This window comes from Stenella coeruleoalba, assembly GCF_951394435.1.
Source record: "Stenella coeruleoalba genome assembly, chromosome: 14".
Taxonomy (NCBI): domain Eukaryota; kingdom Metazoa; phylum Chordata; class Mammalia; order Artiodactyla; family Delphinidae; genus Stenella; species Stenella coeruleoalba.
The window spans coordinates 47,138,371-47,161,390 of NC_137160.1; the positions used below are offsets into that span (position 1 = coordinate 47,138,371).

General features: G+C 42.7%; 1 protein-coding gene across 11 annotated transcripts in view; it reads left to right on the forward strand.

The window, feature by feature from the left end:
• The window catches only part of CHST9 (carbohydrate sulfotransferase 9), a 785,034-nt gene extending 774,122 nt beyond the window's left edge, over positions 1 to 10,912 (forward strand). For all 11 annotated transcript variants that reach the window (XM_079942964.1, XM_079942961.1, XM_079942965.1 and 8 more), the window contains one exon: positions 8,772 to 10,912. In XM_079942964.1, the coding sequence (XP_079799090.1) occupies positions 8,772 to 9,860 (1,089 nt within the window). In that variant the 3' untranslated portion in view covers positions 9,861 to 10,912. The remainder of the gene's footprint in view (positions 1 to 8,771) is intronic.
• Positions 10,913 to 23,020: the final 12,108 nt, after the last annotated feature.

Consider the following 23,020-nt stretch of genomic DNA (forward strand, 5'->3'; position numbering starts at 1 on the left):
AATTAATTCTTTGCCTGACCTAAAGCTTTGAAAATGAAAGACCAAAATTGAACACATGCTTCCAATTTTGGTTCTGTTACTAAGATGACACAGAATATAAAAGTTACAATTTAACTTCCCCTCAAGTATTTCATACTTGAGACTAAATGACTCTTAGAAATATGTTCATCAACAGATGGGAGCCACTTATGGCCTCATAAACTCCAAAGCAAGTGAAATTATCTCAGCGAAATAGAAAGATTACAAGAAAGCCTCATCTGCTTATCTCAGAGATGATTCATGCATTGCATATCGGCTCAATGGTGCAATGAATATTGACAGATAATCACCCTTCTTCATGCAAGAGAAATCCTGAAAAAACGAATGCTCGGGATGCAGGTTTGTCATCAGTCAGTAAGCAATTTCCACACATACCCTGTGTTTTTCCTTTTTACTGCTTCTCCACTGATACCAGACACCAGCCTCTCTCCGGGCTACTCTGTTTCCACTCTTAACGGCCCCCAGTCCATTCTCCACTTGGCCAGCAGAGTGAGCTTTATAAAATGTGCTTCACATCATGTTATCCACCGTATAAAACTTCCAGTGGCTCATATTACACCTCTGATAAAACCCTGCATCTTTCCCATGACCTAAATCCTAAATCTTAAATTCTCCGTGGCCTGGTATTCCTACAGCATGTGGTCCTGCCCTTCTCTTGATTTCTTCTTGAGTCCCCAGGCCCTTTGCACTGACACGACAACCATCTGCCCTCTGTCCCTCCGCTTGACCAGGCTCATTCCCCTTTGAGGGCCCTTTGCCCTCGTTGCCCCAGCCTGCAACACTCTGCTCCCAGAACTGGGGTTTCTCCTTGTCATTCAGATCTCTGCTCAACTAGCTTCTCCCAAATAGATCTTTCCTAGACACCTGGTTCATGCGCTCTTCCCACTCTCCACCTGCCACCCATGCTCTGCCACATCGCTGTGTTTTAGTGTTTGCATCACACGTATCATCATCAAGATTTTTGTTCATGTATCTGTTCATTATCTATCTTCACCCACAGGAATGTAAGTACCATGAGAACAGGACCCTTGTCAGAGTCGTTTGCCCCTCTGGCCCCAATGCCATTAAACAGGGCACATATTAGATGCTCAGAATATATACCCATCAAATGAAGGCATCGCTTGATCCTGCTAGCAGGCTATGACAATAGTCTGGGTGTGAAAAAAAAATGTGTCTAAGTGATACATTGATAGTGGGAATGAACAGTTTAGAGAAAAAATGAATAGAGTTTGGTGTCTGAGTATGAGAAGTGAATTAACAATCTGAGGCAAAGATTAATGCAAGGTCCCCAGGGTTACTGCAGGAAGGTGATACTCTTGACAGAAATGTAAAAGTTGTGGTTAAAAGCCACACTTAATGAGTATATGCTACATGGCAGGCATTGTGTATTTGTTCCATTCATTTTTCACAACTCCATAAAGTCGGCATCATTATCTCTCTTTTATACATGGGAGGCTGAGTCAACTACCCCAAGCTGATTGGTTAGATATCTTATTCCAGTGAGTGAGGTTGATTTGGTAGAAAGTACTAAGTTAAGGTCAGTTGAAAGTTGCAAGTAAAGCATGAATAAGAGTAAAAATTTACTAAGTCTGGTCTCCTTCCCATTTCACAAGTTGTTGGGCTGAAATAGGTGTGAAGTGTGTGTCTCACAACCTACCTTGGCACTCAGGGGTTCTTTTGCAAATTGGTCTGAGCACCTGTAGACCACCACGATTGTCTTCCTCGTTCTGTAACCATGCGGGGCTGGGGGCTGGAAATACCTTGAAGAAGACACCCAACAGGAAACTGACTGGATGGAGGTAAGAGATGAGATCAGTATGATACCAGTTACCTTGGAGACAACCACCTGGAGGGTGATAGGACCCCAGAGAAATTAACCAGGATGCAATACACAAAACTTTCTGGTTTCTGTCTTTTGGGCCAACCATCTGATAAGGCACTAACCTAGAACATGGAAACTAGACTTTGCTGAAAATTAGTTCTGTACGAGGGTCCTGAGGAGACGCGGTCCTGCTGATGAATCTGGGCGGTAGAAGATGCTTGCGACTCAGCACTCAGGGGTCCTATGACTCACAGCAAGAAACGGACATTTTTTCCTCAGCGTATAAATCCCCATGGAGACGGAGTCATAGAGCTAGTGTCTTGTTGATAAAAAGCCATGGGGACCAGATGCACCGGTCACTGGGAGTTCATCAGGGATTGAAAGATACCTTCAACTTCCCTCCTTTCATCCCTGATCCAGACACACATCTCAGAAGTACCCATAAATTATGTGTTTTCCCAGATTTGCAGCCACTGAAATACCGAGATGTAAAATAAGTTCTCTTGAAAAGGCCACCGGGGATGGAGTGAAGACATCATCACTCCAGAAGCACCAAGTCTGGCTAGATGTTTCTAACAGGAGTGTAGAAGCAGGAGAGGAAATAAAGATACCATGAAAACAAGGAGCTTTGTTCTGAGGCATAAAAGCTGAGCTGATGATCACAATTTCTGTATGGTTTATTCAGCATCACAGGAAACCCAAAGTCCAGGCAACACTGGCTCAAATCATGGTTTTCTAGAAACAAGAGCCCAGTCCCCCCTCGGCCATGCTGATTATTTGGGACTGTCCAATAGAGCATCTGTTCTTGGTACCCAACATATGTAGTTTAAATTGCAGAAGAGAAGCAACCAAAGGTTTGGCAATGTCCACTGCACACTCTAGAGCTGACTGCAGCACATGTGGCCATCTCAGTGTAGCTCGGTACAAAGGATAGTATTCACGCGGACCAAAGGGCGAGGAAACAGATTACAGATGTGATGGCACTGAGAGCCCTGTAGAGTGAACATGTGCCGTATGGTAAGAAACACAAGGTTTGGAGCCAGACAAGCCTGAATTTTAATCCCAGCTCTAGGAGTTGCCAGTCGTAAGACACCAAGTAAGTTTAATGGAAACGTGATCGTAACCACATGACAGAGGTGGGGTGAGGATTAACTCGTTGAAGCAGCGCCTGGCACACGTGAAGCGCTCTGTCGCTATTCATCCCAAACCCACCCTCACCACTCATCCTCTCCCTACGGCCTTGGTCCAACAGCTGTGCTTTAACTAAAGGAGGCCGGAGCCCTGACAGGGGCCAAGACATGAAAACCAACCCTCCCAGCCAAATGGTATAAATACATCCTTCCCTGCCCAGGAGGGAGCGTGCTCTGGACCTGGGAATCTCAGTATATAGGCCATGAGTTGCAGGTGAGGCAAGAGTCTTCCCATCGGTCAGAGAACTGATCCAGAAGTGCGCACCTTTTCTTTGGTTTCCACAAGTGCGTGGTGCCTCAAATTCACGCACTTTCATCTTGTTACAGTATAGGCTGTAGTCTAGTTGCTAGTGGCTGCAGTTATGGGCGACCCTAAGAAAATCCCCTGTGTGAAGCCTGAGACGTCCTTCCCCCTACTGTGGGCAGTTTTCTCTTGTGTGGGGAGTAGATGGAGTTAATAGACTGTGATTGTATTTCTGAGCAAGGTACGTCAAGATATGTTTGCTCCTTACAAGAAACAGATTATAGAATCATAGTGAGGAAAGGAGGTTGATGACACAGTGTCTGCAGGACCTTTAGAGAATTATGCTTGCCTGCTTGCTTGATGATAGCTGTGTCTCTGTAAATAGATTAGGCAGGATCCTGTCCATCAGTGTCTCGATATAAGAGAATTGTGGTCGGTCAACACGAGCCCTGCCATTGTCACTACCACTCTCCCAGTTGGCGTTGCGTTCCCAGGGCTCAAGTAACCTTGGACCAGTAAGTAATGGGTGGGGAAGAAACAGTTCCCCAGGTAAATGCTGCTTCCTGGGACTGGAGCTCTGCTTAAAGAAAAGAACAGGAAGGATTGGACTGTCCCTGGCTCCTCCCTCCCCCCTTCTTACCCGACTTCTCCATTCGCACAGTTGCACTTACTGAGGCTGGGCTGCAGGGGGCAGGCAGCCCTCTGTGATCTTCCCATGTGCAGCATGGGCTCATTCTGTACCAGCTCTGGGAAATGAGGTTGTACAGACCCTGAAGGCTCCCAGCCTCAGGCTAAGGGATCAGGACCAGTGGCACTCATACCTGTCCTTGAGAAGAAAGGGAGACCAAAAGGAGTTGGCTGTGGCCACTGTTACTTCTCAGTATCCATTTCAACGACATCTTGAAACAAACTGTCATCTTCAGGAGAAACTATCTATCTTGGAAACCCTCAAAAAACTTCAAAATTTATTATTGATAAAATAATATTCTTAAAATGAAAGTGATAAAATGTATCTTAATGCATGAAGAGATAAGACTTTGCAAATATATGCTGGATCATCACTTTGTTTTGTCAGTCATCTATTCCCTCTGACCCCCTCTGACCCGCCCCCCCAACTCTACTCCTCCTTGCCGCTCTGTCTTGCTTTGCTGGGAGTTTATGTCATACATTCTTCCTTTGCATTCTTTCTCAGCCTGAAATCCTGAAAAGAAATCCCTCTCAGCGTGACCCCAGGTTCCCCAGGGCACAATCTGGTGCCCCAGGCCACCCTCGCATCCTAGCGCAGGCCCATGATAGCACCAAAGAGTGAGTCGCCTGCTCTACACTGAGAGGGTTGGGCCGACACTGAAGAGCAGCCCTGAGTAAAGCCGTGTTGTCAAATATTGCAGGCGACGTAAGCCAGAGGGGTGTGTGTGTCACTCAAAGGTGCTGACACAGGCGAATCTGATCTGGGACTGGAAGATGCTTAACCAAATAAGACAAATGGAGTGTATCCTGCCAGTGTCGCTGCTGCTCTCACAGTTGGCATGGCTGTCTCAGGGCTCAAGTCGCTCAAGTAGTGGATGGCGAGGAAACAGGTCCTTGAGTGTATGCTGCTTCCTGGGACTGGGTTCTCACCTGTGCTGAAGCCCCGTGTGCCTTAAACAAGTTAAATGAAGAGACTGAAGTCAAATGTATGAGCAATGAATTTTTCCCTTGTGTAGTGATCTCCCCAGTCAAACCAGTGACTGGGAAGTAGCTTGGGGAGCAGGGACCTCCAGCAAAGGGAAGTGGGTGAAGGTGAAGGGCATTTCATCTGGTCCGTGTGAGGCCTGATGTGACACCCTGCCTACAATAGAGCATTTGTCTCTGCTTACTGAAATATTCATGTCCACCATATTTGTAGCCTTTCTCTCCTGGATGGTATGAGATGAACTCTTACTTTTTACTTTCCTTTGCTATGCTCCGGTTCAGTGGACCCCAAATGCCATTATTGCCTGTGGAGTACCTGGGGAGCTTGTCTAAATTAGAGTCAGGACCCCATCCCCAGATTCTTTTTGGGGTGTCCACAGGGATGTCTAGGAGTCCAGATAGCTGGCAAGCCTCCAGGAGTTACCAGGCCGCACTGAGTGACTTTGAACCAATCTGACTTCACAGGCAGGTAAGGCTCCCACCTGCATGCCTACTTTAGCATGAGCAGTTCTACCTGTGCCTGTTTTATTTGTCTTCTCTTCTGCCAAAGATTTGTTTGAATACAGATTTTCGGCACCTTAAAAGAATCGGTCAATTATTTACCTAAGTTAACCTTGATCTTCTGATTAGCACTGTTTTTCTTCGACAAGGTCATAAAACAACTGCTTAGAGGCCCATCATTAAATTGTAATCACATTCACTCAATTATTTATTGGTCATCTTCTATGTGTCAGGCAACGTGCTAGGTACCAGAGATCCAACAAAGAACAAGAAAGATTAGACTTCTGCAGTCATATTCTAGTGCAAGAGATGTGGATGGGGTGAAAATAGACAACTAAGAAGTAAAACAGTCATTTCATATTGTGCTAACTGCTATGAGCAAACTAAGCAGGTTCAGTGAGAAAAAACCTCAGAGGGGAGCATAATTTAGACAAAGTAGACAGGGAACAAATCCCTACAGAGGTGACTTCTGAGCGCCACCAGGCATGCTGGCTGCTAAGAGCTTGAATAACATAGTGACGAGTGGTCATAGAATTGCAAAACTGGAAGCAATGATGTACTGGAAGGTTAGACAATGAGGGTCAGAGAGATGATGGAGGGGGCGCAGCCTCTGTCAGTGGCAAGGTCCATGTGAAATGGAGAGACTTCTACGAAAGGCAAGGTGGTCAAGAGAGCAGAGAGTTTATTGGGTGTCAGAGTCACTACACATGATGACAATAGTGGAGATGAAGAAGCAGAGTCTGAGCCGGAAGCTAAACTCTTCAGTGCATGAAGATGAAAGGTCAGTGAGAAAAGCAGATGACAGCATGGGGAGAGGAAAAGGGAGGTTGAGCAGGACACACGTGCTTCACAGAAGCAGGAGGGTTTTGCTGGGGGGTGTCCTGGAAGCCACAGGGAAGGACAAGGAAATAGCTCCCTATCTTCTGGCCTGAGGGACAAGCTGCCCAAAGAATTGAAGTTTCATCTACTTGAAAAAGTGCAAGGGAAGCAGAGGTTTGGGGGCCATCCAGGTTTCATTAGAAAAAGTCATGGAAAACAAACATTCCAGAAGTCTCCGGAGATTAAAGAGGAATTTGATGACCACAAGCTGAAGATCCAGAGAGCACAGTGGAAGGCTGATTTCGTTTTCCTTTTTGTTAATGGGGCAGGGAGAGAATTAACTGGGGCATGTGTAGAGACACGCAAATAACACTCTGGATAATGATGGACAACCAGCGAACCTTGAAATTCACTAGGTCGCTGGGATAGAATACTATTATGATGAAGACTGCTATTAAAACCATAATAGCAATTATTATCTATAGTTGGAGTTGTTGAAGAAGTAGCAGCAGAAGTGTGGTGGCAGTTTGATTTCAGGGCTGTGCTAAGCACTTCCCATGCTGTCTACCAATAACCCCATGATCTTTCGAATCTCAAGTCAAATTTTACATTATATGTGAAAGTTTTACAGACTACAAGTTGTTGATCAGGGGTAAAGAGGGATTCAAGGCTTTCAAGTCACCCTGGCAGTCTCTGAGAAGACCGCAGACAGATGCTTTTAGAGTTGAAACCCCAAGTAGTTGGCTCAGTGGTGTGGAGGAGCTTGGTGGCTGTCTTATGGGGCTACGCAAGTTGGTGTAAGGTGATCAGGGGTTACGTAGTCAATATTCTTCCACTAGAAAGAAGCATCTCTCCTTAAAGCTCAGCTAGTGGAAGGACTGTGATGCCTGGAGGTGGTTCCATACATAGTGCTTCGTTCCTCTGCTCTTTTGCTCAATTTGCTAGAAAATTCCTAATCATCCTTGAAGACCTAATTTGACGGATACATTCATTCCTTCATGTAACAAATATTTGAGAGCAACAACTAGAGACTACAGACCGTTCTTGACCCTGAGAACATAATAGTAAATAGGTCTATATCTATAGCTATCTACCTCTGTCTCTCTCTATATACACATCTCCTCTAGGAAACGTTCCCCAGCACTCCCTCCACACCTAGGCTGGTGGCCCTATGCTTTACTCCCCCAGAACATCATTTATTCATTCATTTTTCCAATACCATGCTGACAACCCTACATGTATAGCCTCAGTCCAGTCTTCTCAACCATCTCTTTCTAGTCTAAGTGAGATCATATTACTTCACTGCTCAGAACACTCCAAAGCCTCTGTAGTTTATCCAGAGTAAAAGTCAAGGTTCTTACAAGTTTTGTCACTATCAGAGGATGCCACCTTGTAAACCCCGTCTCCCATGTCTTCCTTTATCCAGTCACTTCCGAGAGTTGTAGGAAGGATATAGTCAGATGAAGAGCAGACAGTAAATGGGTTGATTCATCCCACTGACAAGAGAAGTAAATTCTCATTCCACTTTTGATACAATTTTATGCAGCAGGACATCAAGTAGACTTTCGGTTTCCCTAGTCTTTCTTCACCTGGGAAAGAGGGAAGGGCTCATACATGAATGAAATTGTATTATAACATGATTATAGTTATGAAATTATTCTGAGAAATGAATTTAGAAAAATAAAACATTTTCCAAGGGAAAATAATATATATCACTTTTTGCAAGTGCTTGGAAAACTGAAGCGGTCACCAGAATTTTATAATTGGCCTTGCTACAATTTTAAGTTGTAATTTATTACTTTGAACTGTTCTGCGCATTACAGAATGTCCCCCAAAACAACAAAAATATCAATCCAAATACAGCTACATTTTGTATCTACATTCAGATGCATTAAATCAATGCTTGAAGGTAACACACTCCTTAATAGCTCAAGAATCGTTGACCTACAAAATGATGGAGTTATATTTTATTGCATTACAGGCAGAGCTTAGATAGAAAATTCAGGGCCTTTTTCCTTTCTTTCTTGTGTATACCTTTTTTCTTTTTTTTTTTGCGTTTTGTAAGATTATATAATTGATACCCACAGATGCACAGTACAAAAACAATAACAAACTTACTATGATCATAGATTCAAATCAATAACTAGTAGTTTTATCCCAATAATATTCAGATAGTTTAGTATGAGAGTATTAATGTAATGCAGCACATGGACATTAAATGAATATCATAGTAGCCCAAATATATATACTATAAAATGTGAAGCTTTGGTTCAAAGTGATGCATGGATACCACTTTCATCGTTACGTTTTCTATGAAGAAGCTTATTACAAAATGTATATTCCACATGCTTTGCTAAATTGTTCTGGCGGCTTACACGAAACGTGTGCCCCTTGATAGCATTTTAAAATAAATATTTTAAGTTCCTTATCAAATACCCACATTTGTGAACGTGCTTTCAACATTTCCCCTTCTCTATTTTAACAGAACCCCAAGTCCCACATGTCCGAGGATCCCAAGAATAAAGAGGAAAATCTACTCAACTCTGAGAGGCCGATCAGGGTCTTCACAGAGAACAACCACTCCCAAGGAGAGGCTCAAGTTTTGAGTAGGATCACAGGGTCACCAACAATTCAGTTGATTGAAAAACATCAAGGGACTAAGACCCTTTTCAGGAAGTTCAGCGAAATGAATTGGCCAGTGGACATTCGCCCTTTAAACAAAAGCTTAGTCACAGATAGCAAATGGAGGAGAATTGATGCAACTCAAGAAAAACGCAGGTCTTTCCTTCAGGAATTCTGCAAGAAGTACGGTGGGGTGAGTCGTCCTCAATCCCATCTTTTTCACATGGTCTCCAGGATCTATGTAGAAGATAAACACAAAATTTTATACTGCGAAGTACCAAAGGCTGGCTGTTCCAACTGGAAGAGAATTCTGATGGTACTCAGCGGATTGGCCCCCTCTGCGTACAACATCTCCCATGATGCTGTTCACTACGGGAAGCATTTGAAAAAGCTCGACAGCTTTGACTTAAAAGGAATTTATGCTCGTTTAAATACCTACACCAAAGCTGTGTTTGTTCGTGATCCCATGGAAAGGTTAGTGTCTGCATTTAGGGACAAATTTGAACACCCCAATAGTTATTACCATCCGGTATTTGGAAAGGCAATTATAAAGAAATATCGGCCGAATGCCTGTGAAGAAGAATTAAATAATGGATCTGGCGTCAAATTCAAAGAGTTCATCCACTATTTGCTGGATTCCCACCGTCCAGTAGGAATGGACATTCACTGGGAAAAGATTAGCAAACTCTGCTACCCATGTTTGATCCACTATGATTTTGTAGGAAAATTTGAAACTTTGGAAGAAGATGCCAATTACTTTTTACAGCTGATTGGGGCTCCAAAAAGGCTGAAATTTCCCAACTTTAAGGATAGGCACTCTTCTGATAAAAGAACCAATGCTCAGGTGGTGAGACAGTATTTAAAGGATCTGACTAGAACTGAGAGACAATTAATCTATGACTTTTATTACTTGGATTATTTGATGTTTAATTATACAACTCCATTTTTGTAGTGTGCGTTCATTTTCTAAAACCCTGGATGTACTTCATGATGATGGCCTCAAATCAGCTAGCTGTAATTTTCCTATAATTCTCTCTATGAGAAAAATTTAACTAAGTGCAGTTGTCTTGGTTTAATGAAGGTTTTTTACCAAAGAGTATGAAACCAATTGGCACAAAGTTATAGGAAAATTACCACAGAGACATGTAAACAACTTCAGTTGCTCTAAAATGTTTGGAAAAGAGCTGCTTTTGCATTATGGATTATATTATAGAAGCAATAACCTAGCCAGCTGCTACATTAGGTACAACTGCCTTTTGCAAGGGCAGGAAAAGCGATCTAAAATGGCATGAGCGTGTGTCTCCATCCTGGGATCTGTTGTCTAAAGTGCATGGAGGTATTTTTAGCAGTCTGTGGCATATGAATCAACTGTTGCCTAGTCTTCTTACAGCCCTGGAAAGCTTTCCATCAACTGTAATGGTAAATCCATTTTGAAATGGTGTTTTGGACCTGAACATTTTACTTTAGATTGGAAGGCATTATGTGATTTACGAGATGAGAATAGAGCAGAAAAACCAGATGAAGCTGTGGCTTTTTATATTCAACAGCCAATAAAAAATGCACAGCATGCGAAGATCAAAGCAACAAAAGTAACCTTCCTCTTCCAGAAAAAACTTAAGGGAATTGATTCTGTTTCCTTCTGAGCCCTTTTTGCAGAGACAAAATGAACGTAACCACTAAAGGTCTTCACTTTTGAAGCAGGCGACTGAGAAATTTAAGCCTCATCAGATATAAATGTGCTCCTCATTCTGGTTTAATTGGGCAGGGGGGAAATTGTTTCAGGATGGAATAATCATCAAAAACAAAAGTTGCCACTCTGAATATAGACCTCAAATAATAACAAAGTTTTATAAGAATATTATTTGAATCAAAGCACCATGTGCATAGCTTTATATGTGGAATGTACTCTAAGAATAGCTTTTGTCTAATTATTCAGCTTGAGAATGACTTTTTAAAAACGAATAAACCACTTCAAAGGTAGGTTATGTTCTAGAGAATAAACATAGAGCCCCTAGAAACTTTTTTTAATAGGCTTATGCATAAACAAAATAAGGTATTTTCTTTTCAAGTTTAAAATATTCTATACTAACAGAATCAAATACTATTGTATTCGAGCAGTCAATCAGAGTCTTTAGAAAATAGGACCATGTGTCACCCCTATGGAAAGTTGTAATGCATTTTGGAAATTTTTTCCAAGGAGCTCTAAACCTGTAGACGCGTCTGGATGGGAAATCTATTTTAATTGGTCGACGGTTACTCTGAGTTAAGCAAACCACACATTCAAACCCTGTTTAAACACATTTCTTGAATATGTTCCTCTTCTCAAACGGTTTTTTGTGTTTTGTTTTGTTTTGTTTTTTTGGCTGTGTTGGGTCTTCGTGGCTGCATGTGGGCTTTCTCCAGTTGCGGCGAGCAGGGCCTACTCTTCGTTGCGGTGCGCGGGCTTCTCATTGCGGTGGCCTCTCTTGTTGCGGAGCACGGGCTCTAGGCGCACGGGCTTCAGTAGTTGCAGCACGTGGGCTCAGAAGTTGTGGCCTGCAGGCACTAGAGTGTGTGGGCTCAGTAGCTGCGGCACACGGGCTTAGTTGCTCCACGGCATGTGGGATCGTCCTGGACCAGGGATCAAACCCGTGTCCCCTGCATTGGCAGTTGGATTCTCAACCACTGTGCCACCAGGGAAGTCCTATCATTTTTTCTTGTCAGTAAATATTCAGTAATGCCTCTCAAAGAAAAGTAGGTATTAATATATGAATATTAATAGACCAAGATAGTTACAACTGTGCTTATTTCATTTTGACTTCCCATTTCATGGCTGAGTTTTCATGAATCGCTTCATTCTTTACACCCGCCTGCCGCATCCCATTCTGTCTCCCGAGGAGAGGGGAACTGCAGCAGGCCGCCAGATCAGAAGTATTAAACCTTCTAAACCAAACTTTTACTACTTTTCCACTCTATTCACTCTTGCCTCTAAACCATACACTTAAGCTGTGCTCTCCGTTTTTAAGTAGTTTCACTCTAGAGTAATCTAAATTGTATAATTTAAATTTTGCTATACCGTGTAGAGTGGATTCCTAGTCAGTTAGAGACACTGAACTTATCTTTTTATGGAGAAAGAGAGAGAAAGAATAGAAAATATGCCCAGCAGCCTGACGTTTTATTCCGAAACTACACAAAACTAGTTTTAGATGGGATCTGCTCTAAAGGATAGGGGAAGTTTTATCAAAGCTATTCCTAAAACCATATAAAGAACAAATAAAAAACCTTTCTTTTCATAACTTTGGGGGAAAAAATGGAAATGAGCGTCCTCTCTTATTAACATTTCTAATGCACTTAAGAGGACGGAGTATATCTATATATATAAACAATCATATATATGTATATAAATGATTGGCATCGGTGGTAGAGAAGAAGGGTGAGAGGAAGTCAACGATACACAGTGCTCTCTATCAAAGCCGTTCTATATCTTACACTGTAAAAACTCCTTTCCCGACTCTTTCCTCAGACCCTATGTAACCATAGTTAGCCCTTCCGTCATTCTTTTCCTCAGTGGACTCTCATGCCAGCTGGCATCCTGTGTGGTTGATTTCCAGGGGCCATGTGTGTTTTTAGGTAGGAAGAACATTTTTAATGTACCTGCTCTCCCTTTTAAATGATGTCTTTTCACATTAGGACCAAAGAAGCCATCATCATCCTGGATTCCTTGGGATTTCAAATACATTTCCCATTTATCTCCCCTGAATTACTCTATTTCTTAGACCAGCTCACGTTCGCCTTTGTCACTTTTGCCTGAGTGTAAATGCCAAGTGTGAGCATCACTGTTCCATTGGACACTCACCATTTCCTGGATTTAGTTTCCTAAAGGCAAGTGACCAAATCTGGACTCATCTTCCAGATGTCCAGTGTTCCCATTTTAACATTAGCATGCCTTAGGTGTAATTGTTAGTCCTCTAATTAAACCCTAAGGATCTTATTTATTTTTATAGACAGCAGTAGCACAGACCCCTTCACTCTGTTATTCTCCTGTCTGGAATTACTATTAGGGTAACAAGTTGGCAATGAAGCCCAAAACCACAGTTACTTAACCTGGTAAACTACCCATGGGTGTGCATTATTGATGTGATTGCGTCCAGAAACTGCCGTAAACTTCAACAGAGACATTTTTGCACAGGACACCCAACTTTCTGATTTTCACATGTATTTGGAAATATCCATTGTCCATGGGAACATGGGGCCACTTGCTAAATTCTCTAACTTCAAGGTCTATAAATATTATCTAGCAATTCAAGAACTACTTGGACACCATTTATAATGACAAAGAGGAAAAAAGCCTGTTAATTACAATTTTTTCATGAATAATTACTCTTCAGAAAGGTGTTATCTCCTAAACACTGTATATTAGTGCTTAGCTGAAGGGAATATATAAGCAGATACAGAGAATTTTTGAATATTAAAGCTCTCTTTGAAAACATCGCTTGCTGAATTAGTATAAGTTGGAATTACTAAGCTGGGGCTGCAATAAACATCTCCCTACTCTGAATTCTCATTTGGCCCCTTGGGGCACCTTTAAAACTCTAGGCCTTTGTGGAATATGGTGAAGCAGAAACTTTGCCCCTGGCTGACATCCCCCGTGTGTCCTGATATTTGAAGAATGGTTGACCAAGGTGTTTCATAGTAGCTCAACCACCTGAGGACCTTAGACCAGGGCTAACATAATTTAGTTCTACCATTAGGGTCACACCGTCTCAATCTTAATCATAATCATTATAGTAATATTCATAATCATAGCTAACAGCTATTCAGTACTTAAGTGCTTTTCATGCATTAATTTATTTAATCTCCATAGTCAATCTAAGTTAGGGGTTGTTATATGCACCCCCATTTCCCATGTATAATAAAGGAAACTAAAGCAGCGTGTGCTTTAGTTAAATTACCAGCTAAAGAGGCATAGCTGGTAATTAGGTGGGGAGGCAGAATGAACCCAAGCAGCAAATACCACTACCAAACACTCTTCTTCTTTTTTAAAAAAAAAATTAATTTGTTTATTTGTTTTTATTTTTGGCTGTGTTGGGTCTTTGTTGCTGTGCGCGGGCTTTCTTTAGTTGTGGCGAGCAGGGGTTACTCTTCATTGCAGTGTGCAGGCTTCTCATTGTCATGGCTTCTCTTGTTGTGGAGCACGGGCTCTAGGCACTCAGGCTTCAGTAGTTGTGGCATGTGGGCTTAGTAGTTGTGGCGCACGGGCTTAGTTGCTCTGCAGCATGTGGGATCTTCCCGGACCAGGGCTCGAACCCGTGTCCCCTGCACTGGCAGACTGATTCTTAACCACTGAACCACCAGGAAAGCCTCAAACACTCTTCTTAGAATAGTATAAACTTAACTACTTACTTTTGGTTTCTCTTACCTATATTCAGAACAGCCAAAGGCAAGAAATATATATTGGCACCTGAAAATTTTTTTGACATTTCAAATCAGCTTATTTCTTATTCTTGTTGAGTTAAATTGACAAATTCCAAGATTTGATAAAAAAATTACACTTCCTCTCCCTCCTCCTTTTTTTGTTTTCCTAGTTGATCATGAGACACAAAGTTTTCAAAAAGAGAAAAAAAGTCCTTGGAACAAATTTAGTCTCACAGAAACACAATGTCATTTTGACAAGGAAGTCCAGACAGATACAGCAGTGGGCAAGGTCACCGGGGATATAGTTCAAGAGGAAGGGAGTTCAGCCTGTTTTCCACACGTCACCACTTGATGGCCATTGTAGATGCTCATGGCTCAGCAAGTCAGCCGAAGGGAAAGCTCCATGACTACTGTTAGAAACTAAGCAATTGTGCTCGTATCTTTTTCCTGAGTTCCCACCCCCAGTACTAGTTTAGTAGTTAGATAACCCTAAACTAACTCAGGAAGACTGTAGAAAAGAATAGAGGAGCAGCTTGACTTAAACCAACTGAAAACCACCATGAAAAAGTCAGATTAAATAAGTGCTCAGCTAGAAGGCGGCAGACTTTTCCTAGGCCTGCGGACGCTCTACCTGAGGAAGGCCAGCTCTGAGTCCAACAAAAGAATACTGCCCTGCATCATTTAATTCTCAGGATTGCCTAGTCCCTCCCGTCTTGGTTTTTCACCAGGATCTTATTCTTCCAGGTGAATTTCTTCAAATCCACTTAAGCGATCATTTTTTCTCATCTCTAAGCCTCTGCTCTAAGCCTCCTCTATTGAAATACTTTCTCTCTGGACATTCATTTCATGTTAACTCACCAAGGAATCTTTTTAGACTAGCCAGTTTTCAAATCTTATTTCTCATGAGCGCTCTCATCAATGGAAAAAGGCAGAATGATCTCCTCCTGATACGACATGCATCCCATTCTTCTTCTCCTGCCAATGAATGCAGACATTCCTTCCCTTACTTTTTTTTTTTCTTCATTAATTTATTTGTTCATTTGCTATATCCCTCTTTATATGCATACAAAATCTCTGTTGTCATTGGAATGTGTCTTAGGTCTTCCAAGAGTGTTGTTTATTTCACTTTGCACAGTTTCTAGCAAAGCATTGCATGGAAAGAATTCCTTTAATAAATGTTTTTGTGATGTTGTGTAAAGGTTCCCCTACTGTTTCTCTTAGTGTATAATGTGCATATTTCTGCCTATGACTTTCAGGCATCTATAGACCCAGTGGATCTAAAGAGGAGGTTCCAGAGCAGGGCAACTGGGGGAAGTGAACCCAAGCCACATGCCTTTTCTATACTAACAGTCACACCTTAACCTGAAGGATAGCTGTGGACACAGCAATCTTGTATTGATACATTTCTAAGGTGACATATTTGTTTATGGAGTTTTCAGAGGAAATGTTGAAAAAATGCATAATTCTGGTCAATATAAGAGCCATTTACTGAGCACCTACTGGGTAGCAGACACTGGAAAAATACATACATTCACTTGACATGAACAGTACGTTTCATACATTCCCCAGAATATGAAAGTTACATATTATTCCACCCATCATTCTATAAATAAGAAAACTGAGGATCAGAGAGGTTTAATGACTAGCTCCAGAGCCAGCTTCCCACCAAGGTCTCTCTGGCTCCAAAGCTAAGACCACACTAGCCACCTACAGGCCAGATCTGGCCACAGATACGTTTGGTTTGACCTACAACGCATTTTATTTACTCTTTGGATTAGTTGGCAACATTTTAAATTGGGACTCTTTGGTCAGTGATAGGGAATTTCTGTTACCCTGCGTCCTACCTGTCTGCCTGAAAACATGCAGAATCAAGGTCAGCCCCTTCAGATGAGGCCAGAGATCTCTCTTGTTCATGCTCTCCACCTAGCCATCATCACTCATTTACCTTACCTGGCTGACTCCTAAGTGTCCCACTTTTCAACACCTGCTCTGAAGAGTATGTTCTTCCATCCACCAAGCTTCCAAAGGAAAAGCGACTTCTGAATGTTTTCTTTGTCTGTATTTGTGTTGTGCCGTCCCTGAGGTCATCACGTTTTGTGTTTCCTTATCCTCACTCGAAATGCTGCTTGTCCTTTGGTCTTCTATCCAGTGTGATGGCCAAACAATATTTCATCGTTTAAAGAAATCTCTTTTGACCAACAAAAGAGATGTTGGGAGAAATCCAATACCTTTCTTTGGCATCCTTCTGTCTTAGCCACTGGGTACCCCTGGAAATAACCGTCCTTCCCATCCCCTTCAGCAGAGATGAGTCATTCTCTCATGCCCTCAGAACCTTGGCATCTAGGGACGAAAACTGGTTCACATGGATGTATCCAGACTCTTATTCGATAACCTTCCTGCAAAAACTCCTGTTTTGAAGGGGTACCTACTCTTCCTCAACTCTGAAAATTGACTGTTTACCAGATTTCTCTGAGGATTTCCCTATCTGGCTCATAATACTCCTCTCCATCCCCTTCCTGCAATTATCCTGGGTGACGTTAGCATTCCCGATGACTTTCCACCAGCTCTGTTTCTCAGTGCTTTAAACTCTCTTTCTCCCACTTCAACGCTTGGACAGCTGGAGAAAACAGAAACACTGCCATGAAAATCAATAGCTACAACTTTTGTCCCCAAAGAGCAAAAAAAATCCTGTGGTAACCTATACAGTACTTCATTTTATCCATTCATTTCCTCAAAATATATCCAAGGCTTAGAAAAATGTTCTTCAGAAATATTTTGAATTGAAATGTACTTGGCACGCTAGAGTAATTACCGAATTAAAATGACAATATTACTAGGGTGACTGTAATTATCCTTAGGAAAAAATAAATCCTGATTTAGTTTATCAGTTCTTCAAAAAAATAATGTATGGACCACCTGGACCAAATTTTTGTTAGAAACAGATTTCTGTAGCCCACCCAGGATGCACTGAATCAGAATCTCTTGAAACCCACTTGGGAATTTTTTTTTAACAATCTGCTGGGATGAGTCTTACATACAGCAAAATTTGAGCACCACTTATATGTGTGTGATTTTTTAAAAATCCTGGTCGATTGTAAGCCTGCTCCTTTCATTCCATTGCTCTGTTGAAAAGTTAAAAGCTCTCAGCTGAGAGATGGGTCAGCAGGTGTTGGTACCAAAGCCCGGCATGGGATTTTGACCAGTGCTGAAGCAGAAACTTGGCATGTGAGGCTGCCAACTGCAAGAACTAGAGCTGGAATGAAGTGAGTTATGGGGACAGTGCTGGGCACTGCCCAGGCTTTTTGAAAGCTTTCAGGATGAAATGGGGAGATGGAAACTTTCCCCTTTTGAAACACAAAAGACAAATGTGTACTGAGGGCAATTCTGGCAACTCAACTTCACACTAAACCAAGTGAAGACAGGATGAGTTTCTCCAATAAAAAATATAAAACCTTTCTCAAATTGAACGAAGATGATTGAAAATGGAAAATATTTGCTATTTGGGTTATTAGTTTGAAAGCAAGTGCCCCAGGAAATATTTTGCAATTAACTTAAATCATAAGAATGTACATTTCTTGGGCTTCATTGAAGAATTTGTCTCTCCTTTCCTTTCTGTGAGGTGGAACCACATAATATTGTCAACATCTGAGCACTTCTGACATACAATCACAGCATTTTTAATGTTTCCACTATGAGTTCTACTGCTCCCTACCAAATTCTAGCTACACTAGCATTCGCCTAGACTATCAGAAATCGCCTCTGGAAAACGCCCTACCCCTCACCACTCTTCCCTTTCCTTTTCTCTTTTTTCCTTTTTAAATTTTTGATTGCGGTTAACTACACATAACCTAAAGTTTACCGTCTTAACCATTCTTAATTCATTATGCAACCATCACCACCATCCGTCTCCAGAATTCTTTTCATCCTCAAAACTGAAGTGTCACACCCATTATTATTTAAATAACTCCCTCTTCCCTTCCTCCAGCCCTGGTAACCGCATTCTATTTAGCATCTCTATGAATTTGACTACTCTAGGTACACCATATAAGTGGAATCATACAGTTTCTGACCTCTTGTGACTGGTTTCTTTCACTCAGCAAAATGTCCTCAAGGTTTACCCATGCTGGGGACATGTCAGAATTGCCCTCCTTTTAAAACTGAATAATGTTCCCTTGTACATATAACTTCTCCCTTTAATCCACTCTGCACACTTCAAAAATAAACTTCCTACAGCATCATTCTGCTCCCAGCTTCTCATTGCCTGGCTTTAAGACCCTCAGCAATATAACTTTTATCCAGTATTACCTGATAATGGCATCAGACCCATTATTCTCCAGCCAAATTGAACTATCACATTCCCTGAAAATATCCTTGCTCTTCTCTCTATTTTGTTCCTATTATTTGCACTGCCTGTAGTGTCCATGTTTCTCTCTCTTAAATGGCCTCCTCACAGGTCCCCTCCAACATGATGCTGCCTCCCATCCCCCCATTCTAACCCCATCCCTCCCTCCCCACCCGCACCATCCCTCACTCAGCTGCTTCACCCACTCTGCCTGGGGAATCTCTTCCGTTCCCCTTGCTGTAACTCCACCCATAGACTGATGGCTCCCAAATCCCTGTCTCTAGCCCACATGTCTGAAGTGGATCTTGACTCAGATTTCCAACTTCCTAGATGGCCCATGGGCACTCCCAGCTCCACATGATGGAAGCTGAACTCATTACCTAACCCCCAAACCTGTTTTTTCCTTATTTGATGCCATCACCATTCATCTCCTCTGTCTCCCATGACAGGAGCCGAGGATTCAAGCCAGACCTCTCCCTGTGCTGACCCCCCATAGCCAGAGGCAAGCCCCCTAACTTCACCACCTACATCTTCCTCCAGCTTCTCCTCTCCTCCCATCCATTCTGCTACTTTCCTAGTTCAAACCCTCCCCCTGTCTGGCCTGCAACACTGCAATACTTTCTAACCGTCCTCCCACCCTTGTGCTCAACGCCATCCTCCATACTGCCATATTCACTCTCAGATGTAAACCCAAGCCTGGCATTTCTCCACTTAAAGCTCCTTAGTAGTGCCAATCATCCAGTTTTGTCTCCTAACACACGTGCAGTGTCCTCCACGATCCTAATTCTTCTCCAGCCACATTTTCTGCCAGTTCCTACCTCCCTGCTTCCTCTCCAATGACCTAGAATGGCCGTGATCCCCGGACCGTGGGTGCTTTCCTGCCCCCTGCCTTTGCTCATCCCGTCCCCTCTGCTGGAAGCATCATCTACCCTCCATTCACCTTCCGAGGCCTCCTAATCCCTAATCTCAGCTCGAACGGGCATCCCTTGCCTCTGCTTTGGCTCACATGAGATGCCCTGCTCCTGTGTTACTGGGAAGCAAAATCCTATGGTGGTTAAGAGCTGGGGCTTGTCATACATAAGAATTGGGTTTGAATCCCATGTCTTCAACTTTCAAACTTTGGGACTTCTCCAATTTATTTAACTTCTCTGAGTGCTAGTTTTCTCATATCAAAAATGAGGATAGCAATGCCTACCTTGTAAGGTTATTGTGAGAAATCAGTGGGAAACTTGTGTAAAGTGTTTAATAAGTGTTCAATGAATTATAACTACTGTTATTATCCCATTAGACCCTTGTGTATCTCTATCTTTGCACTTATAGAATTCTAATTATTTCTGTATGTGTCTGGCTCCCCCAGTACGCTGAATTCCTGTAACCCCAGAGAAGGCACTCGCTAAATATTTGTTGAAGAAATGAATGCAGGAACGGATCTTGCACACCTACCCCTATGTTGGCATTGCACTGCGTCCTTCCCTTATGGCATTATGACTTGTATTATGACAATATGAAAATGTGTCTTAACTTTTCTGTTAGATTCTAAGTTACCTGAGGGCAGAAACCATGTCTCGCTCAATAAATGTACGTGGAATTGAATTTCAGACTTTCAAGTGTTGATTCTTTTTAATAAGATAATCGTTTAAAATAGTGGGCTTTCTAACTACAACGTAGAAACAAATAAGAAAAACCTGTCACACCTGCTATCTTCAGCCCCTTTCTTTCTGTTACCTCTACATCCTGACTGGGCTGAGCCTCGATCTCCTCAGATAAGCACACTGTTCCCCATCTTCGGGCCTTTCTGAGCATCTGGTGCCAATGCACATGCAACCTGTAGGTAGAGGAGAGTTAATACCTGATGGGGAGAGCTTTTGATCAATGGGAAGTGGGACCAAGTGGACATATTACTCTCCCTTTATTTCCTCAACAGACAGTACAGAGACTTTTTCCCCAGTGGTTCTACTGGCAGCCAGCTAGACATTGCATCCTCACAGTGGCCAGCCTCCCGTCCCTGATTCACTCCACTGACCCTCACTTCAGCTCCCTGGGGTTGTACTGATTGTACTGATTCAGGACGAGCATGTAAGACCTCTGCCTCAGATGCTGCCTTCTTGGGAACCGGGGTGTAGTAGTTTCCTACAGCTGCTGTAACAAAGTACCTAAAACTGGGGGCCTTAAAACAACAGAGATTTAGCTTCTCACAATTCAGGAGGACAGAAGTCTGAAATCAAGCTTTCTTCTTGGTTGGCTCCTTATGGAGACTCTGAGGGAGGATTTGTCCCATGTCTTTCTCTTAGCTTCTGGTGATTGCCAGCAAACCTTGGCTTTTCTCATCTTGTAGCTTCATCCCTCCAATCTCGGCCTCCATCATCAAATGGCATTCTTCCCGGGGTGCTTGTGGGTCTCTTCAGGTGGCCTTCTTGTAAGGACACCACTCACTGAATTTAGGGCTCACCCTAATCCACTATGACTTCATCTTAACAACTGATTTCATCTGCAAAGACCCTATTTCCCAATACGGTTACCTTCCAAGGTTCCAAGTGGACATGAGTATTCAGAATGCTCGTCCAGTGTACTGGGTAATCCCTAACAAGCAGGGGCATCACAGTTACTAAGGCTTTTACCTGTGGTCAGTGAGTGGTTAGATGAGGTTCAAGTGGAAGGTGGAAGGTGAGTCATTGAAATATGCAGTGTCTGGACCATGATACTTATAAGGGCTGTGGAGTAGGCTGGCTTCTTCTAACAGCATTTGAAACCTTGCAGAAGGACGATATAGGCTCAGGGTGGACTACTGCCAACTCAGGGTATTCTTTCAAAGCCAGAGAGCCTATGACAGCTTTGAAGAAGACTTTCAACTCCTGAAGCATCAGGGCAGATTCTACTGCGAAATCAGGACCAGGACCAAACTGTGATGGGGCCTAAGTTGAACACTAAGATCTGGGATGGGAGTTCTTTAGATAGAAGAGTCTTGAACATCCAGCCGAGCAGCAGCAACCCCCTTCCCCTTGCCTGACAACAACCTCACCTTCCATGAAGGTCACACAAAAACACACCGAAGGCAGGGATAAGATGATGCTTATTTTCCTCAAGATCTTCCATTACCCCCCTCATTACCTCCAGGCTGATACTAAGATCAGCACAGCCCAACAGGGGACATTCTGGTATAAAATAGCTTGCATGCCGAATGCATCACCAATATCAATCAGCAGGAATCAGAGGAACACATGTGAGAGTGAAATTTGAGGGTGTTGGTCAGGTGGGGACAAGATGAAATACAAAGTTGGAAAGGGCACAATTTATGGACATGGTGGAACTACCCATGTTGTTCTTGCAAAGATTCCTGGAGGTAATCCTAATAGTTGGTTGGTATGGTTCCTTGAATGTTGGGTATGATTATGGCCTACAGAAAATAAATGGAGATGCCAGAACTTTGGGCACAGTACCAAGGAAGGGATCAGACGCCTCCGGATGGGAAATTGTCAAAATGGACTTAATGTGTAAAACGGTGGAACTCACCACTGGACCATAATAACCAGGACAGATCACAAAAAACACTCCTTTCTCTAAGGCAATACAGAATGCACTAGCGAGTACAAGCTCATTTTTGAGAAGCTCAACAAATTTTTCTGTAGGGCAGGATTGACAGTTGAAGATGCTGTAAGAGAACTGGACACTATAACATGACTGGGGATGATGGTGTGGGGATGGTAGAAGCCAGGTGTACACTGGGCTTTCTGAGACAAGGTAGATGTGGTTCCCATAATGGGTGAGAAGACTGGGGTGGTAATCAGGGGGCTGGATCTGCAGTGATCTGTGGCAATGGTTAATAGATCATTTGAATCTGGAGGCAAGATGGGTGGCCAGCTGGTCACGATGTTGCTCAATTTATGTAATCAAAACACTTGAGAGGAGAGAGAAGATGGTGAAATCCTCTGCTTCAGTGAAAAAGCACGGATGTTCGTGCAGTTTCCAGACCTATGCTGGTCTACAGACAGAGATCCTTGGTTGAAATGAAGATCTTATCCCCTTGAGAAAGGGCCTTGCAAAACTATGACAAGAGGACATGGTAAGAATTCCCCCAGTCTTTTCAAAGAGGAACTTGCCACCATTTGTTATGATAACTACGCTTTGGGAAGATACCCAGACTTTTTCAGTTCTGTAAGATATAGGGTCTGAAATAACATTGATACCTAAGGACGCAAAACACCATCACGATCCCCCAGTTAGAGTAGAGGCTTATGGAGACCTAGTGATAAATGGAATTTCAACCTGTATCTATTTTTCAGTGAGTCCAATGGGTTCACAGACCTACCCTGTGTTTGTTTTCTCTGTCTCTGAGTTTGTAATTGGGATAGATATACTTAGAAGTGGCATAATTCTCA